This window comes from Puma concolor, chromosome A1 (genome assembly GCF_028749965.1).
Source record: "Puma concolor isolate L17-30 chromosome A1, mPumCon1.1.hap2, whole genome shotgun sequence".
Lineage (NCBI taxonomy): Eukaryota > Metazoa > Chordata > Mammalia > Carnivora > Felidae > Puma > Puma concolor.
In genome coordinates, this window is record NC_141667.1 from 150,398,571 (window position 1) to 150,417,178 (window position 18,608).

At 39.7% G+C, this 18,608-nt stretch overlaps 1 protein-coding gene across 3 annotated transcripts in view; it reads left to right on the top strand.

Moving 5' to 3' along the window:
- Positions 1-18,608, top strand: part of CANX (calnexin) — a 34,948-nt gene that overhangs the window by 10,801 nt on the left and 5,539 nt on the right. For all 3 annotated transcript variants that reach the window (XM_086706356.1, XM_086706354.1, XM_025924732.2), the window contains 11 exons: positions 5,893-6,069; positions 6,325-6,398; positions 7,246-7,304; positions 7,759-7,900; positions 8,450-8,531; positions 10,718-10,910; positions 12,292-12,481; positions 14,717-14,830; positions 15,574-15,730; positions 16,891-17,106; positions 18,001-18,120. In XM_086706356.1, coding sequence (XP_086562482.1) covers positions 5,896-6,069; positions 6,325-6,398; positions 7,246-7,304; positions 7,759-7,900; positions 8,450-8,531; positions 10,718-10,910; positions 12,292-12,481; positions 14,717-14,830; positions 15,574-15,730; positions 16,891-17,106; positions 18,001-18,120 — 1,521 coding nt within the window. In that variant the 5' untranslated portion in view covers positions 5,893-5,895. The remainder of the gene's footprint in view (positions 1-5,892; positions 6,070-6,324; positions 6,399-7,245; positions 7,305-7,758; positions 7,901-8,449; positions 8,532-10,717; positions 10,911-12,291; positions 12,482-14,716; positions 14,831-15,573; positions 15,731-16,890; positions 17,107-18,000; positions 18,121-18,608) is intronic.

Sequence of the window (18,608 nt, forward strand, 5' to 3'; positions counted from 1 at the left end):
GATTGTCACATCTGCATGCTATCCTTGGATCACTCGACCTCCTAAATGATTTTTTAAAAATTTTCATACTTTTGATTCACTCTGTGCTGTGAAGGTTCATGGGTTTTGACAAATGCATAGTGTTATGTATGCATAATTATAGCATCCTACAGAGTAGTCTCACTGTGTAAATTATCCCTGATGCTGACATGTTCAACCTGACTGCCTTCCCCAAACCTCTGGTAACCACTGATCTTTTTTTTTTTTACCATATCTGTAGTTTTGCTTTTTTCAGAATGTCATCTAATTGGAATTATACAGCCTGTCACCTTTTCAGACTGGCTTCTTTCACTTAGAAGTGTGCGTTTAAAATGCATCCATGTCTTTTTATGGCTTGATAACTCATTTCTTTGAATTGCTGAATAATGTTGCATTGCAGTTTGCTTATTATTCATAGAGTTATTGAAGGATATTTTAGATTCTTCAAGTTTGGGGTGGTTATGGATAAAGCTGCTAGAAATATTGGTGTGCAGGTTTTTGGGCACTTGTAAGCTTTCAGATCATTTGGGTAAGTACTTAGAAACATGATTGCCGAATATATGGTAAAACTATGTTTAGTTTTGTAAGAAATTGCCACACTGTCTTCCAGAGTGGGTATACGATTTTGCATTTTCACCAGCAATGAGTGAGAGCTCCTGTTGCTTCACATCCTTGCCATTTTTTTTTTTTTTTTATCTCAGCCATTCTCATAGGTGCATGGTGGTATCTTGTTTTAATTTGCAGTTACTGGCAAATTATATTGAGCATCTTTTCGTATGTTTGTTTTCCATCTGAATATTTCACTTGGTGAAGTATCTGTTCAGATTTCTTGCCCATTTTTTGACTGGCTGGTTTATTTTCTTATTGGTGAGTTTGAGTTCTTTAAGTCTCAGAGTTGAAGTTCTCGGAGAGAGCAAGAGCTTGAGTGCGAGTCGAGGAGATGCAGAGAGAGAGAGGGAGACAGAATCCCAAGCAGGCTCTGTGCTGTCAGCAAGAGCCCCATGTGGGGCTGGAACCCATGAACCATGAGATCACCACCTGAGCTGAAATCAGGAGTCAGACGCTTAACCAACTGAGCTACCCAGGTGCCCCTTGACATTTTTAATTTTAGTAAAACCCAGCTTACCAATTTGTCTTTCATGTATTTTGCTTTTGATATTGTATGTAAAACCTCATTGTCCAACCCCAGCTCACCTAAATTTTCTCCTGTTTTCTTCTAGAAAGCATAGTAGTGCCAACATCCTATGTAAATACCCAGGCAGTCAGTGCTACCTTTGGATTCCATTTGATATAAAGAGTGTGGGCAGAGGGACTGAAATAAGATGGGGGAATTTTTTGTCTTGGTAATGTTGGATTTTCATTAACAAAACAGAGAATTAAGATCACCTTCATATACATTGCTGAATTGTTTGTGAGTATGGACAAGTCTCTGACAGAACTTGGAACATTTAAGGAGGCTTAATAGCGATTGTGGGAACTAGAATGTACTTATTGGCCGTAGCATTTTCTCGGGAGTACTGGCAGATTACTGGTGTTAAGGCAGTATATGTAAAGCTGGCAGTGGGTGAGGCTCATGAGGGCACATAAGAGCTGTGAGCATTGTGGTTTGGCCATACCGATTCCTCATAGGCTTCGTGACCTCCTGGATAATGTGAAAGTGACCGATGAGTTCCCGCACACTTCTCTTACCTAAAAAACCAGATTCTGCAACTCAGAGTGTAGAGGAGATGGCAGTGGGGGAGAAGTGCATTTTCTGAAGTTTGCTAGAGATTTTCTTTGTTGTTCCTGATGGGACAGGTAGCCTTCTGCTACCTGAAAACTGTTTTCCTTTCAGTGGGACCATTCTGCCTCCGTGACGCAGATGCCTTCTCTCCCCATGCTCCTTGGTCCACATCTGGGACTAGCTGTTCTGCAGTCGCCCCTTCCTCACTAACCCTACCTGAACCCCCCTATTCCAGATCACTCCCTACTAGCTCTTCCTGCCTTAGTCTTCCTGTCTTCAGTTCATTATACTCTGTCAGTTTCAACTGCGTAGTAACACTTTGTCCAGTGTAATAGAAATACAGGATTTGAATTCTTTGAGTCTCGCTTATTAGTTGTGGTAATAAGTAGGCTATTTTAATTTCATTAAGTTTTCATTCATAATGTGTGAAATAAAAGAGTAATACCTCACGGGAGGTTTTACATGAACAATATATATGAAAATGTTTTATATCCTGGAAAACGAAGCACAGATGGATTATTCATAAACCCTAAGCAGTGGTTCTCAAAGTGTGATTCCTGAACCAGCAGCCTCAGCATCGTCTGGAACTAGTTAGGTAAAATTCAGGTGTGGACTGAATCAGAAACTCGGGATGAACCCCAGCAATCTGTTTCACCCCTGGGTGATGCTGATGTCTGTTTAAGTTTGAGAAACACTGCTTTACATTATACTTAAAAACCTGAGGACAGCTGTTGTAGTCTGCTTGGGCTGCCATACAGAATACTAAGGGCAGGGCTTAAACAGGAGGGAATTATTTTCTCTCTGTTCTGGAGGCTGGAAGTCTCAAGATGAAGGTGGTTGTCGGGATTGGTTTCTGGTGAGGACTTTTCTTATTGGCTTGCAGAGAGCTGCCATCACTGTGTCCTCATGTGGACTTTCCTCTGTGCATGAACGCTTCTAGTGTCTCTTCCTCTTATGTGAATACCAATTCCACTGGACCAGGGCCCCTACCCTATGACCTCTTAAGTAACCTTAATTTTTGAAGGTCTTGTTTCTAAATACAGTCACATTGGACGTTGTTAGGGCTTCAACAGATTTGGGGCGGGGGGGTGGCCAGGGAACGCGGTTCAGCCCATAGCAACAATATATCAACAAATTAAAAATTATTGAGGAATAAAAATCAGTCCTACCTTTTTGCACTTGATTTTAGCCAAAAGGCCGAGAAGCGATTCAGTCCTACCTTTTTTAAAGGTGAGTAGTTAGCCTACCAGACTGTCTCCCTAATTAGCTTTTTTCCTTGGAAAAGAGTGTTCCAGCACCAGTACTTACTTAGTCCTAAGTAATCCATTGGTTTTGTACTTTTTTAAGAGAGCATGCTAGAGTGTGAGGGGAGGGGAAGGGGCAGAGAGAGAGGAAGAGAGAATCTCAAGCAGGCTCTGAGCTGTCAGTGTGGGGGCTTGATCTCATGAAACCGTGAGATCATGACCTGAGCCAAAATCAAGAGTTGGAAGCTTAGGCAACTGAGCCACCAAGCACCCCTGTTTTGTACTTTTAATTACTACTAGTCTTAACCACATTTTGTTTACTTTTATTTTTTTTAAAATTTTTTTTTTTCAACGTTTATTTATTTTTGGGACAGAGAGAGACAGAGCATGAACGGGGGAGGGGCAGAGAGAGAGGGAGACACAGAATCGGAAACAGGCTCCAGGCTCCGAGCCATCAGCCCAGAGCCTGACGCGGGGCTCGAACTCACGGACCGCGAGATCGTGACCTGGCTGAAGTCGGACGCTTAACCGACTGCGCCACCCAGGCGCCCCAACATTTTGTTTACTTTTAAAAAGCTGTAGCCAGGGGCGCCTGGGTGGCTCAGTCGATTGAGCGACCGACTTTGGCTCAGGTCATGATCTCGCGGTCTGTGAGTTCGAGCCCTGCATTGGGCTCTGTGCTGACAGCTTGGAGCCTGGAGCCTGCTTCAGATTCTGTGTCTTCCTCTCTCTCTGCCCCTCCCCCACTCATGCTCTGTCTCTGTCAAAAATAAATAAACATTAAAAAAAATTAAAAAAAAAAGCCGTAGCCATAAAGCTGTTGCTTTAGCTGTGTTTAGGGCTAATTTGGTTTTATAGCTTTTTGCTGGGGATCTAATCCCCATATAGCATTGTTTGTATGAGAGAGAACTTAGGAGTTGTATAAAATTGATTTAGATAAAAGGGTTGAATCAGCCTGTTTACTTTCACAGAATCCCCTTATAGTAGTAAATCAAAGCAGTACTGCTATACCATTGTATATTGTTTTGATTGCATAAAATAGAGGTCTTTCCAGTGAATAAATGAGCGATTACTGGCATTTTTTAAGTATATAAGAGACTGTAGCAGAATGTTGATACTTTTTTCTAAAAACTAATCCAGTCCTAGGAAAGGTTATGGATGGTTTTATTAATACTTGTATTTTCTGCATTGTCTAGATGCTAAACATTTAAGAATCCAGTCTACTTTACCTTCTTTCATTTTGGGAACACAGTCCTAAGATGCGTAAATAAAAGAAATACCAGGAAATGACGCATGAAAATTTAGTTCTATGTGTTGAGTTACACTAAAGGATTACAGAGTTTGTAAGGAATTGGCATTAAATTCAACATGAGAGTACATTGATTTAGGTTTTTTCTAGGAACTTAACTGGTCAAAATGGCAGCCAGGGTTGTGTATTGGGGCCATTTGAAGTTTGTGAAGGAGCTCCTTCAGCTTTTTTTTTTTTTTCTTTCTTCCTTTCTTTTCTTTCTTTTTCTTTTTCTTTTTTTTTTTTTTTGGACTTTGCCTGAGAAATAAAAGTCTTTATTGTAAACAAGAGACCAAAAATATTAAGCTCAGGTTTTTTCCTTGAGTTTTTTATTGTGGTTTAAAAACACATAAGATTTACTCTCTTTTTTAAAAAATTAATTTCTGTTGAAGATTTATAATCTTAACCATTATTAAGTGTACAGTTCTGTGGCATAAAGTATATTCACATTCTTGTGCAATTATCACCTCCTTCCATCTCTAGAACTCTTCTCATCTGGCACAATTAAAACCCTGTACTATTTATTCTTAAATCATGCTGTGCATCCACGTGGCTCGGCTTTTATATCTTTAGATCTGTGGTCCTTAGAAAGAGGACCCACTACCAGCCATGACAGCCTGATATAATACATTTAAGTGTTTAAAAAATAAGAGATAAAAGTAGCTGGTCCTTGGCTTAGTATTTTTGTTGGTGAGCCTTAAAACACTAGTTAAAAGCTCTATCTAAACTTGATGATCTTGGAACAATATCTCTATTAACTTTTTAATGTGAGGCTGATTAGCTCCTCTGTTACCATGTCATTGTAAATTGTAAATTAATACGTCAAAGAGATTTTTGCCCATTGTCAAACTCTTTATAAATGCAAAAAGCTAGTTTGAAATTGCATTTGGACACCCTAGGTCGGTGGCCAACATGATATTATATATGGGAACAATCGTTTTGAGTTTCATTTTGAAATTTTCTTGAAATTGAATCTTTTAACTGACTGATTTTTAGGAAAATCCCTTGATCTCCCTGGCTCACTTTCTTTACCTGTAAAATGAAATAGTCATGGTTAAGTTGTTCTGGCTCTGATTTGAAAGTTTTAATTAAAAAAAATTTTTTTTTTAGTGTTTATTCATTTTTGAGAGAACAAAGCGTGAGCGGGGGAGGGGCAGAGAGAGAGGGAGACAGAATCCAGAGCAGGCTCCAGGCCTGGAGCTGTCAGCACTAAGCCCAATGTGGGCTAGAACTCAAGGTGAGATCATGACTTGAGCGGAAGTTGGAGATTCAACCAACTGAGCCACCCAGGTGCCCCTTGAATGCCTTAATTTTAAATAAGAGAGGGGTTAGTGGTCTTCACGAAATTTTTAGTTTTTTATTTTTTAATGTTTATTCATTTTTTGAGAAAGACAGAGCACGAGCAGGGGAGGGGCAGAGAGGGAGACACAGAATCCGAAGCAGGCTCCCGGCTCTGAGCTGTCAGCCCAGAGCCCATTACAGGACTCCATCCTATGAACTGCGCGAGATCGTGACCTGAGCTGAAGTTGGACACAACAGACTGAGCCATCCAGGTGCCCCTCTTTACAAAGATTTTAAAAAGTGATACAATTAACTTACTTTACTTTTTTTATATGTAGATCATGGAAGGGAAGTGGTTGCTTTGTATGTTACTGGTCCTTGGAACGACAATTGTTCATGCTCACGAAGGCCATGATGATGATATGATTGATATTGAGGACGACCTCGATGATGTTATTGAAGAGGTAGAAGACTCAAAATCAAAACCAGATACCAGTGCTCCTCCGTCTCCAAAGGTTTGAAGTAGTCTTTGAATCTATTTGTTTTACCTCTTGAGATAATCAAAGGATGAAGGTAAATTTGGACCTTTTTCCAAGGGGAAGTTAAGTTAAAAATAGTAGCCTTTTGTATATCTTGCCAATGATAAATTTTTTATACATTGAATTGAGGGCCTGCTATAAAAATTTGGGATAATTAAAAGCAAATCCTACTAAGAAGGGAATAGTGCTGCAAATTTCAATTCTTGAGTCTCATTTTTATATTAAACATAGGTCACCTACAAAGCTCCGGTTCCAACAGGGGAAGTGTATTTTGCTGATTCCTTTGACAGAGGAACTCTGTCAGGGTAAGTGTCTCTTAGGGGAAAACATCTTGGAGGCAAACCTCACATAAGTAAGATATGATAATGGATTCCTTTTTGCATAGCATTTTATGTAGTGAAATGTCTATTTTATGTCCCCAGTGTTTGTGCTGTTTTAGGAAAATTTAGAACATGCCCAGTTAGAAAATTTTTTTAGAGCATGTGGGTCTAATTTCCATTTCTCTTTTTCCCTCGACCCTATGTATTGTTCTTTGAATTGAAAAATTTTTTTCTCTTAAGTCTCAAAAAAAGTGGAATTGTTTCCTGGGTTTGGTACTTTTTTTTTTTTTTTTTTTACACAGGTTTGTGAGTTGAATTCAATGTATTACTATTTGTGTGGCAGATTTAAAAGTTGAAGAGGGGCACCTGGGTGGCTCAGTCAGTTAAGTGTCTGACTCTTGATTTTGGCTTAGGCCATGATTTCATGGTTCTTAAGATTGAGCCCCAAGTTGAGCAGCTCAGAGCCTGCTTGGGATTCTTTTTTTTTTTTTTTTTTTTTAATTTATTTATTTGTAAGTAAGTAATCTCTATACCTAACGTGGGGCTCAGACAGTTGCATGCTTTCTCCAACTGAGCCAGCTAGGATCCCCCTGCTTGGGATTCTGTCTCCCTCTCTCTCTGTCCTTCTAAGTTTGCACATGGAGCATGTGTTCTCTCTCTCTCTCTCTCTCTCTCTAAACAAATAAATAAAAAATAAAAGTCAAAGAAAGTAGAGTGGTTAAATAGGCTACGAAGACCTGGGTAGATCTTGCTTTTGTTAGTATTTCCATTGATTCTTTTCACAGGCCAGCTGTCCTTTAAATCTTAATTTGGGGGTTTGTCTTAATTATAGGTGGATTTTATCCAAAGCCAAGAAAGAGGACACTGATGATGAAATTGCCAAATATGATGGTGAGTTCCATTTGATGTAGATGTAAGAGCAAATTGAGGCTTCACATGTTGTTTCCATAGTATCTCTTAAGGCTAGTTTGAAAGGAATATGTGTACATTTTAAGATTTTTTCCTTGGGAGTTTTGCTGTCTGTGTGTTCATAGGATTAGACCTGTTGACTGTTGCATACCATAAAATGGAGAGGTAGTTTATCACCTGTGGTACTGTCAGTTGGAAGTGGAAGGTCTTTCTAGGCGTTGATGAAGTGAATATGCTACAGGTTTTTAAAAACCATATCCTAATACCTGTTAAATGTGTGTGTGTTTAATAGACCAGCTCTCATAGGTAAATGGAATATGGTAAAAATTTGCCAGCATGATAGACTTAAACAACTTGAAGTTTTGTCTGTTACCATTTAAGAGATCTTCAAAGGTATAATTAAGGAATACCTGGAGTTTTTTCTGATGTCTTGCAGGAAAGTGGGAGGTAGATGAAATGAAGGAAACAAAGCTTCCAGGTGATAAAGGACTTGTATTGATGTCTCGGGCCAAGCATCATGCCATCTCCGCGAAACTGAACAAGCCCTTCCTGTTTGATACCAAGCCTCTCATTGTTCAGTGAGTGAAACATTTGCTTGATAGAAACTTCCTAGATCTCAGAACATTATTACTGTATTTTAAAGAATTATGAGAATAATTGTATGTTCTAGTAGCTGGTTTGGGGTGTATTAAACATCCTATAATCCAGTATATTTTTCCTGCTGAATAAATCCTTTGAAACAGATTATTTTTCCCCTAATATTAAATGAACTTCTGGGTTTTGTAAAAAGTGTTCAGTGGGAATCTGCATTAAGGTTTTGTTTTATTTTACTTATTTTTGGTGGGGGGTATTGAATAGTCATTCAAAAACAAAAGAAGATGAGGCGCTCAGTTGGTAGAGGGTGTGACTCTTAATCTCGGGGTGGTGAGTTCAAGCCCCATGCTGGGCATAGAGCTTACTTAAAAAAAAAAAATCTTCAAAAGCAATAGAAGATGGAATTTTTCTTAAGGATAAACGTATGACCTGTGATAAAATATGTGACCAAGATTGGGGGAAAGGGGAAGTAAATTAAGAAATTTGATCTTTCAAAATGGCTTATGGTTTTCTGCTTTTCTCTTTGAAATTAGGTATGAGGTTAATTTCCAAAATGGAATAGAATGTGGTGGTGCCTATGTGAAACTGCTTTCCAAAACCCCAGAACTCAACCTGGTAGGTACTTCCTGTTTCCTTATGGGACCACCCACCGTTTCTTTTTTTTTTTTTTTTTTAATGTTTATCTTTGAGGGAGAGGCAAAGCATGAGTGGGGAAAGGGCAGAGAGAGAGGGAGACACAGACTCTGAAGCAGGCTTCAGGCTCTGAGCTGTCAACACAGAGCCTGACATGGGGCTCGAACTCACAAACTGGTAGATCATGACCTGAGCTGAAGTCGGACACTCAACCAACTGAGCCACCCAGACGCCCACACAGTTATCTTTTAAGGATCTTAGAGAAAAGGAAAGTTTTGTTTACACTTGTGTAAATAAAGACCTCTCCTGCTTTTGAAATATTTAGAGGATTGGGAATAATGACTTTGACACTTCTTTGCTTTTTATTTGAAATGTGAATTTCAAAGCCATTCTATCTTGTCCTGATTTCTGTTCTAGGTAATTTTTAGTTTTGGCAAACTTATTTCTTTTTTTTATGAAAGAAGCAGTAACTAGCTATAGGTATATGCATTACTTTTTAAAAATAATTTATTTATTTTTTAAATTTACATCCAAGTTAGTTAGCATATAGTGCAACAGTGATTTCAGGAGTAGATTCCTTAATGCCCTTTACCCATTTAGCACCCCCACCCCAAACCCTCCAGCAACCCTCTGTTTGTTCTCTATATTCAAGAGTCTCTTATGTTTTGTCGCCCTGCCTGTTTTTATATTATTTTTGTTTCCCTTCCCTTATCTTCATTTGTTTTGTCTCTTAAAGTCCTCCTATGAGTGAAGTCATATGATTTTTGTCTTCCTCTGACTAATTTCACTTAGCATAATACTGTCCATTTCCATCCATGTAGTTGCAAATGGCAAGATTTCATTCTTTCTGATTGCCGAGTAATACTCCATTGTATATATGGAGTATATACATCTTTATCCATTCATCCGTCAGTGGACATTTGGGCTCTTTCCAAACTTTAGCTGTTGTCGTTAGTACTGCTATAAACATTGGGGTGCATGTGCCCCTTCAAAACAGCACACCTATATCCTTTGGATAAATACCTAGTTGTGCAATTGCTGGGTCGTAGAGTAGTTGTATTTTTAATTTTTTGTGGAACCTCCATACTGTTTTCCAGAGTGACTGCACCAGTTTGACTATTTTTTTTTTTAACTTTTTAAAAAATGCTTATTTTTTTTTTTTAATTTTTTTTTTTTCAACGTTTTTATTTATTTTTGGGCCAGAGAGAGACGGAGCATGAACGGGGGAGGGGCAGAGAGAGAGGGAGACACAGAATCGGAAACAGGCTCCAGGCTCTGAGCCATCAGCCCAGAGCCTGACGCGGGGCTTGAACTCACGGACCGCGAGATCGTGACCTGGCTGAAGTCGGACGCTTAACCGACTGCGCCACCCAGGCGCCCCATGTGTGTCTCTATCTTAAAAATAAGCATTTTGGGGGCACCTGGGTGGCCACCCAGGCGCCCCATGTGTGTCTCTATCTTAAAAATAAGCATTTTGGGGGCGCCTGGGTGGGCACCCAGGCGCCCCATGTGTGTCTCTATCTTAAAAATAAGCATTTTGGGGGCGCCTGGGTGGCGCAGTCGGTTAAGCGTCCGACTTCAGGTCACGATCTCGCGGTCTGTGAGTTCAAGCCCCGCGTCAGGCTCTGGGCTGATGGCTCAGAGCCTGGAGCCTGTTTCCGATTCTGTGTCTCCCTCTCTCTCTGCCCCTCCCCCGTTCATGCTCCGTCTCTCTCTGGCCCAAAAATAAATAAAAACGTTGAAAAAAAAAATTAAAAAAAAAAAAAAAGATAGAGACACACAGAGTGCAAGCAGGGGAGGGCAGAGAGAGAGAGGGACACACAGAATCTGAAGCGCAGGCTCCAGGCTCCAAGCGGTCAGCACAGAGCCTGATGTGGGGCTCGAACTCACGAACTGTGAGATAATGACCTGAGCCGAAGTTGAACGCTTAACCAACTGAGCCACCCAGGTGCCCCTACTGTTTTGTTTTGTTTTTTAAAGCAGTTTCATATATTCTCATGTAAAGTTTCTTTTTCTTTGGTAGCTATATAAGCCTCATAAATGAATGTTTTTTCTTTAAGGTGCCAAAAACTTACTGGGATTTTATTAGAGGAAATATCACACTTTGAAAGTTTGCTTTTGAACACTTTGACTGAGTCACTTAAAATAATTCATTTTTGTTTCTGAAGGATCAGTTCCACGACAAGACCCCTTATACGATTATGTTTGGTCCAGATAAATGTGGAGAAGACTATAAATTGCACTTCATCTTCCGCCACAAAAACCCCAAAACGGGTGTATATGAAGAAAAGCACGCTAAGAGGCCAGATGCAGATCTAAAGACCTATTTTACTGATAAGAAAACACATCTTTATACATTAAGTAAGAATATGCATTAATTTGGGGGTGTGATAGCATTTATCATCTTTTTAATTTAAAGGTTGTACACCTGGAGGAGACCCAAGCCTTGCAAGTAAGAGTTTCTGTTGACTTAATATCATAGTGGTGTAAAGAACTTAATCTCTCATCACTAAAAAAAAGGTTTCTCCTCCCGTAGGTTGAATTGAGAAGTGGGGTTTGAGACATTTTCAGAGTGATCTTTCGTGTTCCATAAAGAGCTTTGCTGATTCCCCTCGTTTTCTTGTCATTATTTTCTTGTTGATAACATGTTAAATGATAGGACACAGTAGAAATATATGTACTTTTTTTTTCAAATTATCTGTCAGTTGAACTTTGGATGCTCCAACACCTAGACAGTTGAATTTAATCGTTTGGACTGCATCTTTTGTTTTAATGAAGTTTTTCCTGATGGTTTGAGCGTATATAGACATGCCTCTTTTCTTAAAGAATATAGTAACTTTTTTTATTTGTAACAAAAGTAATACATACTCAGTGTGGAATTCAAAAGCTGGAAATAAGCAAAACAAAAGATGTTTAAAATTATTTGAAATATCAACATTGTAACATGTTTGGCTGTATGTGTATAAACACGTGTCATTTTTTTATTAAAAATTGAAGGTGCTATATTTCACTTGCTCTCTTAACTTCACAAAAGCAGCAGCAGCTCTCCGTGAGTACATACTACTGCTGATATTGTTGGTCTTGGTCATTACTGAGGACAGCGGAGTGGTTGCTGCTTGATTTCCATAGTATTCTGGATATGCTGCGTGGGAGACATTTAGGTGTAGGATCTGGGCTTTAGAGGAAGTCTCATTTGAGATACCTTTATGGATTTAAAATTCTACTGGGCTCCAAAAGTACAACCATAAATGGACATGTGGTTCAATGCATAAAATAAAAAACTTGTGTACTTTGAAATTTTAGTAACATAGATGGCGGTAGTACCAATTCAAAAAATGAGGAAGAGGGCTTTTTCCACTTGGGGGGATGGTTATAATAAATAAACTTATTTGCCTGTTGACTGGTGTGTAACCATTTGTATTGGATCATCATTGCATCAGTTTATATACCTTTGGTGTTTTGCTGTTTTTAATGTCCATAATTGAAGTCTTTTGGTGTTTTAAATTTTATGTATCATTATGTTTTAATTTTAAAATCCTGAGGAACTAGTGTTTATGAATTATAGTTAAGGAAGAGTGGGTTAATTTGCTTAAAGTTTCAAGACCATGTTCTGACTCTAATGCCCTGAGGTCATTACTCTGTGCTTCTGTTTTCTGTTAGAAATATGATCTTCTGTTGTGTAAAGAGAGCTTGGGGAATGAGTGGTTAATTAACTTTTTAAAATTGCATTTAATTTTTTCAGTCCTGAATCCAGATAATAGTTTTGAAATACTAGTGGACCAATCTGTTGTGAATAGTGGAAATTTGCTAAACGACATGACTCCTTCTGTAAATCCTTCACGTGAAATTGAGGACCCAGATGACCAGAAGCCTGAGGACTGGGATGAAAGACCAAAAATACCAGATCCTGATGCTGTCAAACCGGATGACTGGTGAGTCTTGGAGTGCAGCATTTCATACATTCCATGTGGCCTAAACAACCGAATGTTGGCTAAGATCTCATAATTTCAATAATCTGTGATGCTGTCTAAATGGTAGGAGAAATGTAGACCACTGTGACTGCAATGGGGCCATAGTGATCATCTGGATTGCCTGACACCATTTCATAAGCCACAAAATGCTGAAATTGATGAAAGTGTTTGTCTGTGGTAACATGGTTGGTTTATAGCAGAACCTCTTCTGGCCTGGCCTTTCCAGCACTTCTATTAATTCACATCTGAAAGTCTTGAAATGTTAAATTTTAACTTGAAAAATAACCTTTTCCCATTTAAATCTCACTCAAGACATGTCTGCTCTGCTTTGGACAGTGGAACAAAACCATGGGGATACCAGCTGCCCACAAAGCTCCAGTTTCAGCCATGAGACAGGCAGGTGAAGTCGGCATGCAGGTGGCAAGTGACCTAGCAGTAGGTGTCAGCAGGTGACCAGAGCACCGGGTCTACCTGATCCAGGGGTGGCTTCTTGAAGCAGGGCAGGTCAAACTGAGACTTGAAAGTGGGGTAGGAGTCAACCCAGTGGTGATGATCAGAAATGATATTCCCAGTTGAGGAAGAACAGCGTGTGTAGTAGTGGGGAAGCAGGAGTGAGCTTGACACGTGTGAGCAAACTGGAGTATCTAGTGTGGAGCTTTTCATGCAGTGTAAAACGGGAGAGTAATGGAGAATGAAAACAGGCAGGGTTAGACTCTTGTGTGTGGCCATGTTTGAACTCGGATACAGTGACTTTCAGAAACGTCAGGAAGTGAACAAAGAGGAGTTAAATTCTAGCTCATGTTTTTCCTCCCTTAAAGTATGTGTACCTAAACTTTTATGCTGTGCTAGTGTAAATGCTAAGTTTGTATATTCGTGAACATTAGGTCTGGACTCCGCCTACCTAGCTGTTTTATTTTAGGGGTGGGAGTGTGAATGTTTGGCTTAATTAAAAGGGCCAGCTGAATATTATACAAGTTCTCATGCCATTAATTTAAAGTAAGCATTATTCAAAAAAGAAGCCGTAATCGTGACCAAGGATAGATGTCTTTGTTTTATCAGCTGAAGTGGCACTGTTATACAGTAACCGCATTAAACTTTGAAATTAGGTTCTTCTTGATGAACTTTTAATTTCGGAGTAATTATAATTCACATACTAAAATCCATCCTCTTAATTTGTACAATTCAGCAATTTAGTATATTCACAGTATTGTGCAACCACTGCCACCACGGTCTAATTCCAGAACATTTGTATCATCCAAAAAGAAACCCATACCCATTAAGCAGTTACTTCCTGTTTCTTCCTTCCACCAGCCCCTTGGCAATGACTAATCTACTTTCTGTCTCTGGATTAACCTATTCTGGACATAGCATACTATATACAATATGCGACCCTTTGTGTCTGGCTTTTTTCATAATGTTTTCATCATAATGTTTTCAAGGTTCATCCATGTTGAAGCACGTGTCAGTACTTTGTTCCTTGTTCTGTCTGATGAATACTCCATTGTGTGGATAACGACACACTTTATTCATCCGTTCTTTAGTTGACTGATGTTTAGCTTATTTCCGTTTTTTGGAAATGGTTATGAATAATGCTGCTATGAACAGTCATATACAGGTTTTTGGGTGGTTCCACGTTTTCATTTCTCTTGCAGTGGAATCGCTGGGTCCTATGATGACTATGCGTTTAGCTTTTTGAGAAACGGCCGAACTTTTCCAAAGTGGGTGTACTAATTTACTTTCCTACCAGTGACGTATGGGAGTTCTGGTGTCTCCACGTCCTTGCCAACACTTGTTTTTATCCATCATTTTTCTCACAGCCAACCTAGTGGATGTGAAGTGATATTTTATTATGGTTTTGATTTGAATTTCTCTGATGGCTAACGATGTTAAATTATCTTTTCATGTGCTTATTGGCCAATTGTGTATCTTTGGAGAAATGTCTATTTACATCCTTTGCCGTTGTTTAAATTGGGTTGTCTTTTTATTACTGAGTTGTAAGAGCTCTCTCTGTATTTTGAATACTAGACCATTATCAGATGAATGAGTTACAGATACTGTCTAGAAGGAATTATTTAAAATTCTGAGGTTAAGCAAGACTTCTGTATTTTAGATTGCCCTGTTTCATATTCACAAGTGGGATCAATTATGATTCCCTGGTCAGTGCTGTCATAACTAGCCTTCTCCTTTGTGTTTAAGGGATGAAGATGCCCCTGCTAAGATTGCAGATGAAGAAGCTACAAAACCTGAAGGCTGGTTAGATGATGAGCCCGAATATGTGCCTGATCCAGATGCAGAGAAGCCGGAGGATTGGTAAGAGCTTCAGTTAATTTTTTAAATTACTTGCTTTTTTACTGAAGTAAAAGTTAATAATTAAATATAGCCAAGTGTCCAACTTAAGTGTACAGCTCAACAAATTTAATTTCGTGTTTGTCTTTTTTTTTTTTTTTTTTTTTTTGAGAGAGAGAGAGAGAGAGAGACAGTGTGAGTAGGGGAGGGACAGAGAGAGGGAGACACAGAACCTGAAGCAAGCTCCAGTCTGAGCTGTTAGCACAGAACCCGACACAGGGCTCAAACTCATGAACTGAGAGATCATGACCTGAGCCAAAGTTGGACATTTAACTGACTGAGCCACCCAGGCATCCTCATATTTGTCTTTTTTTTTTTAAATTTTTTTTTTTAATGTTTATTTATTTTTGAGACAATGTGACAGAGTGCAAGCAGTGGAGGGGCAGACAGAGGGAGACACAGAATCTGAAGCAGGCTCCAGGCTCTGAGCTGTCAGCCCAGAGCCTGATGCGGGACTCAAACTCACAAACCGTGAGACCATGACCTGAGCCAAAGTCGGACGCTTAACCGACTGAGCCACTCAGGCACCCCCATGTTTGTCTTTTTTTAACGTGACTGTCATGTTACTGGAAATGCAGAAACAAGATGGTATTCCAGGGTCATCATAGTATGACACCGTGAAAGAATTTCTGCAGGATTTCAGGGGAACCCTGGCATGGCCATCAGTCCTGCGTCACAGGATCCATTTGTAATTTGTCTCTCCACAGGGATGAAGATATGGATGGAGAATGGGAGGCTCCTCAGATTGCCAACCCTAAGTGTGAGTCGGCCCCTGGGTGTGGTCTCTGGCAGCGACCTATGATTGACAACCCTAATTATAAAGGCAAATGGAAGCCTCCCATGATTGACAATCCTAACTACCAGGTTTGTGCCTCTTGATGGTTGAGTTGCCTCACTGATCTGTTTGTTTGGATAGAAGTTTTGTTTGTAGTGAGGCCTTAAGGTGGATCACTGTATTCAGACTATTGAATTAAGAACAAACTGCCGAATTGAGAGAGAGTTTATATGTTAAGTGTTGAAAAAATAAACCTAGAAACTGGAAGGAAGAGCTTTCCTAATTGCTTTGTAACTTGTGTTTAAAAAAGGAAAAGAAAAATGGAAAACTTGTGATTTGGGCACCCTTATGTTGTGTGGTGGGGGTGTTGCAGCCACTGGATCCAAACCAGCAATCCATGGAATGGGGTGGATAGAGCCCTGACGTGGGAAGGGGCTCCCCGACCCTGAGTCCGGTCATTGCTTCACCTAGTATTTCAGCTGTGAAAAGACTGTGAGATGCAAATATAAAATGCTCAGAATAGAGCTAGTGATGTTATAAAGCTGCAACTTCACTACAAACATGTAACCACTTAGACCCTGGTCTGTCTTGCTGTTTCTGTCCTAGTCAGATGATTTGTCATTGTTAATTTCCACTTGGTTCCCTTTAAAATGTAAGGCATAGGTCTCTGTCTTTGTGCATACACTATGTGTGTACTTTTCCGTTTGTAAGTGTATTTTTAATTGTGCAGTCAAGTAATAAGATAAATTAAAATTGCCCTTTAATTAAAAGTGCCTTTAGCTGTTCTGTGGATGGCCATTTAGGTGGATTGCCATTTTTGCTTTCGGCGTCCTTTCTGCAGTAATCATCCTTGAACATGTCTGGTGTATGTGGTAACCATTTCTCTAGCTAGTTATCAAGAAGTAAAATTGCTGGTTGAAGGTCATGTACATTTTAAATCACTACTGGACAAGTCTGTACTTGTTCAAGGCTGTTTATTGATAAGAGTCTGTTGGAATGTGCCAGGCAGAGCGAGGTGTTGGTTTGGATCAAGGTCACGGATGATGTTAGAAATTGAAAGTACTTGGAGTCCACACATCTTAGAGGCGTCAGTAGCATTTATTGTTTTCTTCCTGTTGCTCAGTTGAGTTTTACAAAGTCAGCACTTGGCCTTCATTGATCATGCAGAATTCATCTTAATTCTTACTTAGGTTCACCATAAGTTTGTGTTGTTCATTATCTGAAGTGATTTTTTAAAATTTTTCTCTAGGGAATCTGGAAGCCCCGGAAAATACCAAATCCAGACTTCTTTGAAGATCTGGAACCTTTCAAAATGACTCCTTTTAGCGCTATTGGTTTGGAGCTGTGGTCCATGACCTCAGACATTTTTTTTGACAACTTTATTATTTGCGGTGATCGAAGAGTAGTTGATGATTGGGCCAATGATGGATGGGGCCTGAAGAAAGCTGCCGACGGAGCTGCTGAGGTTTGTGCTTACTTGTTTCTTACGCATTTATGTCTGTTATTGCAAGTAACAAATTGTTTCTTTTGTGACAGGCTATCTTCTAGGATTTGTCTTTTACCTTATTTGGGAATAGTGGCATAAAATGTGTGACTGTATGCCTGCTAAAAACAAAATACCAGGTGTTTGGACATGATTTCACCGGTCTGACATGATGGCTTCAGATTCCCTATTTGTGTTATGTGTAGGGTAGTTTTTTTTTTTTACTTTGTTAAAGCATATTTAACAAAATTTGCCATTTAGGGTATGTGTGTATTTAATTAAAAATTTTTTTCTTTAATGTTTAAGAGAGAGAAAGAGCATGTGACCACATGTTGGGAGGGGTGGAGAGAGAGTCCCAAGCAGGCTGTGTGCTGTCCACGCAGAGCCTGATGCGGGGCTCGATCCCATGAACTGTGAGATCACGACCTCAGCCGAAATCAAGAGTCAGACAATTAACCCACTTGAGCCACCCAGGTGCCCCCTAGGATATATTTTAATGCACTCTTAAATGTTGAATCATGGTTTACCAATATATGGAGTTTTCACACAAGCGGCCATATGGCCAAGCTGTGAGTGCGAGAGCCAGAGATAATTGAGATCAAGAAATCATTCATTCACTGGCGGTGAGGTTAAGGGGGCCTCTGGCAGGTGATTAAGAAGCCTGCTTTCACACCTCTGCAAGGGAAACCACCTTGATGGTAAAAGCGGGGAAAATGGAGACTTTCTCTTATTTCCTTTTTATGTTGTATGACTGTCTTGGCTCAAACCCTTTGACAAGGGAGTAGTGCCATACAGAGGTTAAACAGCGAAACGGTGCCACCTATGTATTTGGTGTCAAAAACAAGGACCTGAGCTCCGTCTCATCCTGTTTCTCAGCCAGGTGTGGTGGGGCAGATGATTGAGGCGGCCGAGGAGCGCCCGTGGCTCTGGGTGGTCTACATCCTGACAGTAGCTCTGCCTGTGTTTCTTGTTATCCTCTTCTGCTGCTCTGGAAAGGTATGAGTTTTTCTTTTTTTAGTCACTTTTAGAAAGAACTCATATTAAATATAACTAAGATCTGTTGCCTGAGATCAGTAATGAGTGGGCCACACCTGGAACCTTACTACTCTCAGTGGCCATTTATTGTGCCCAGGTGGGAGGAGGATTTATAGCCCTTCAGTTTCTAGTAAGTACTTAAGCCTGCAATATTGCCCTTCCATAATATTTGGCAGCAGCTTTCTGGAAAACAAAAACAGAAAACACAACAACTTAGGTATAGAACCAGCCATCTGGGCCCAAACCAGCTTTTCTTCCTAGGATAGCTGTTTTCATATACTTTACAATTCAGTCTTTTATTTTTTTCATTATGCATTCTTCCTTCAGCATCCCTACCTCCCCCCCCAAAATACATTTGGGAGTAATCCAGCCTTATTTTTAGTTTTTCTTGTTTAGTCTTTGTTGTGTGCACTCCAGAAAAAAAAAAAAAGGGCAAGAAAATTCTGTTT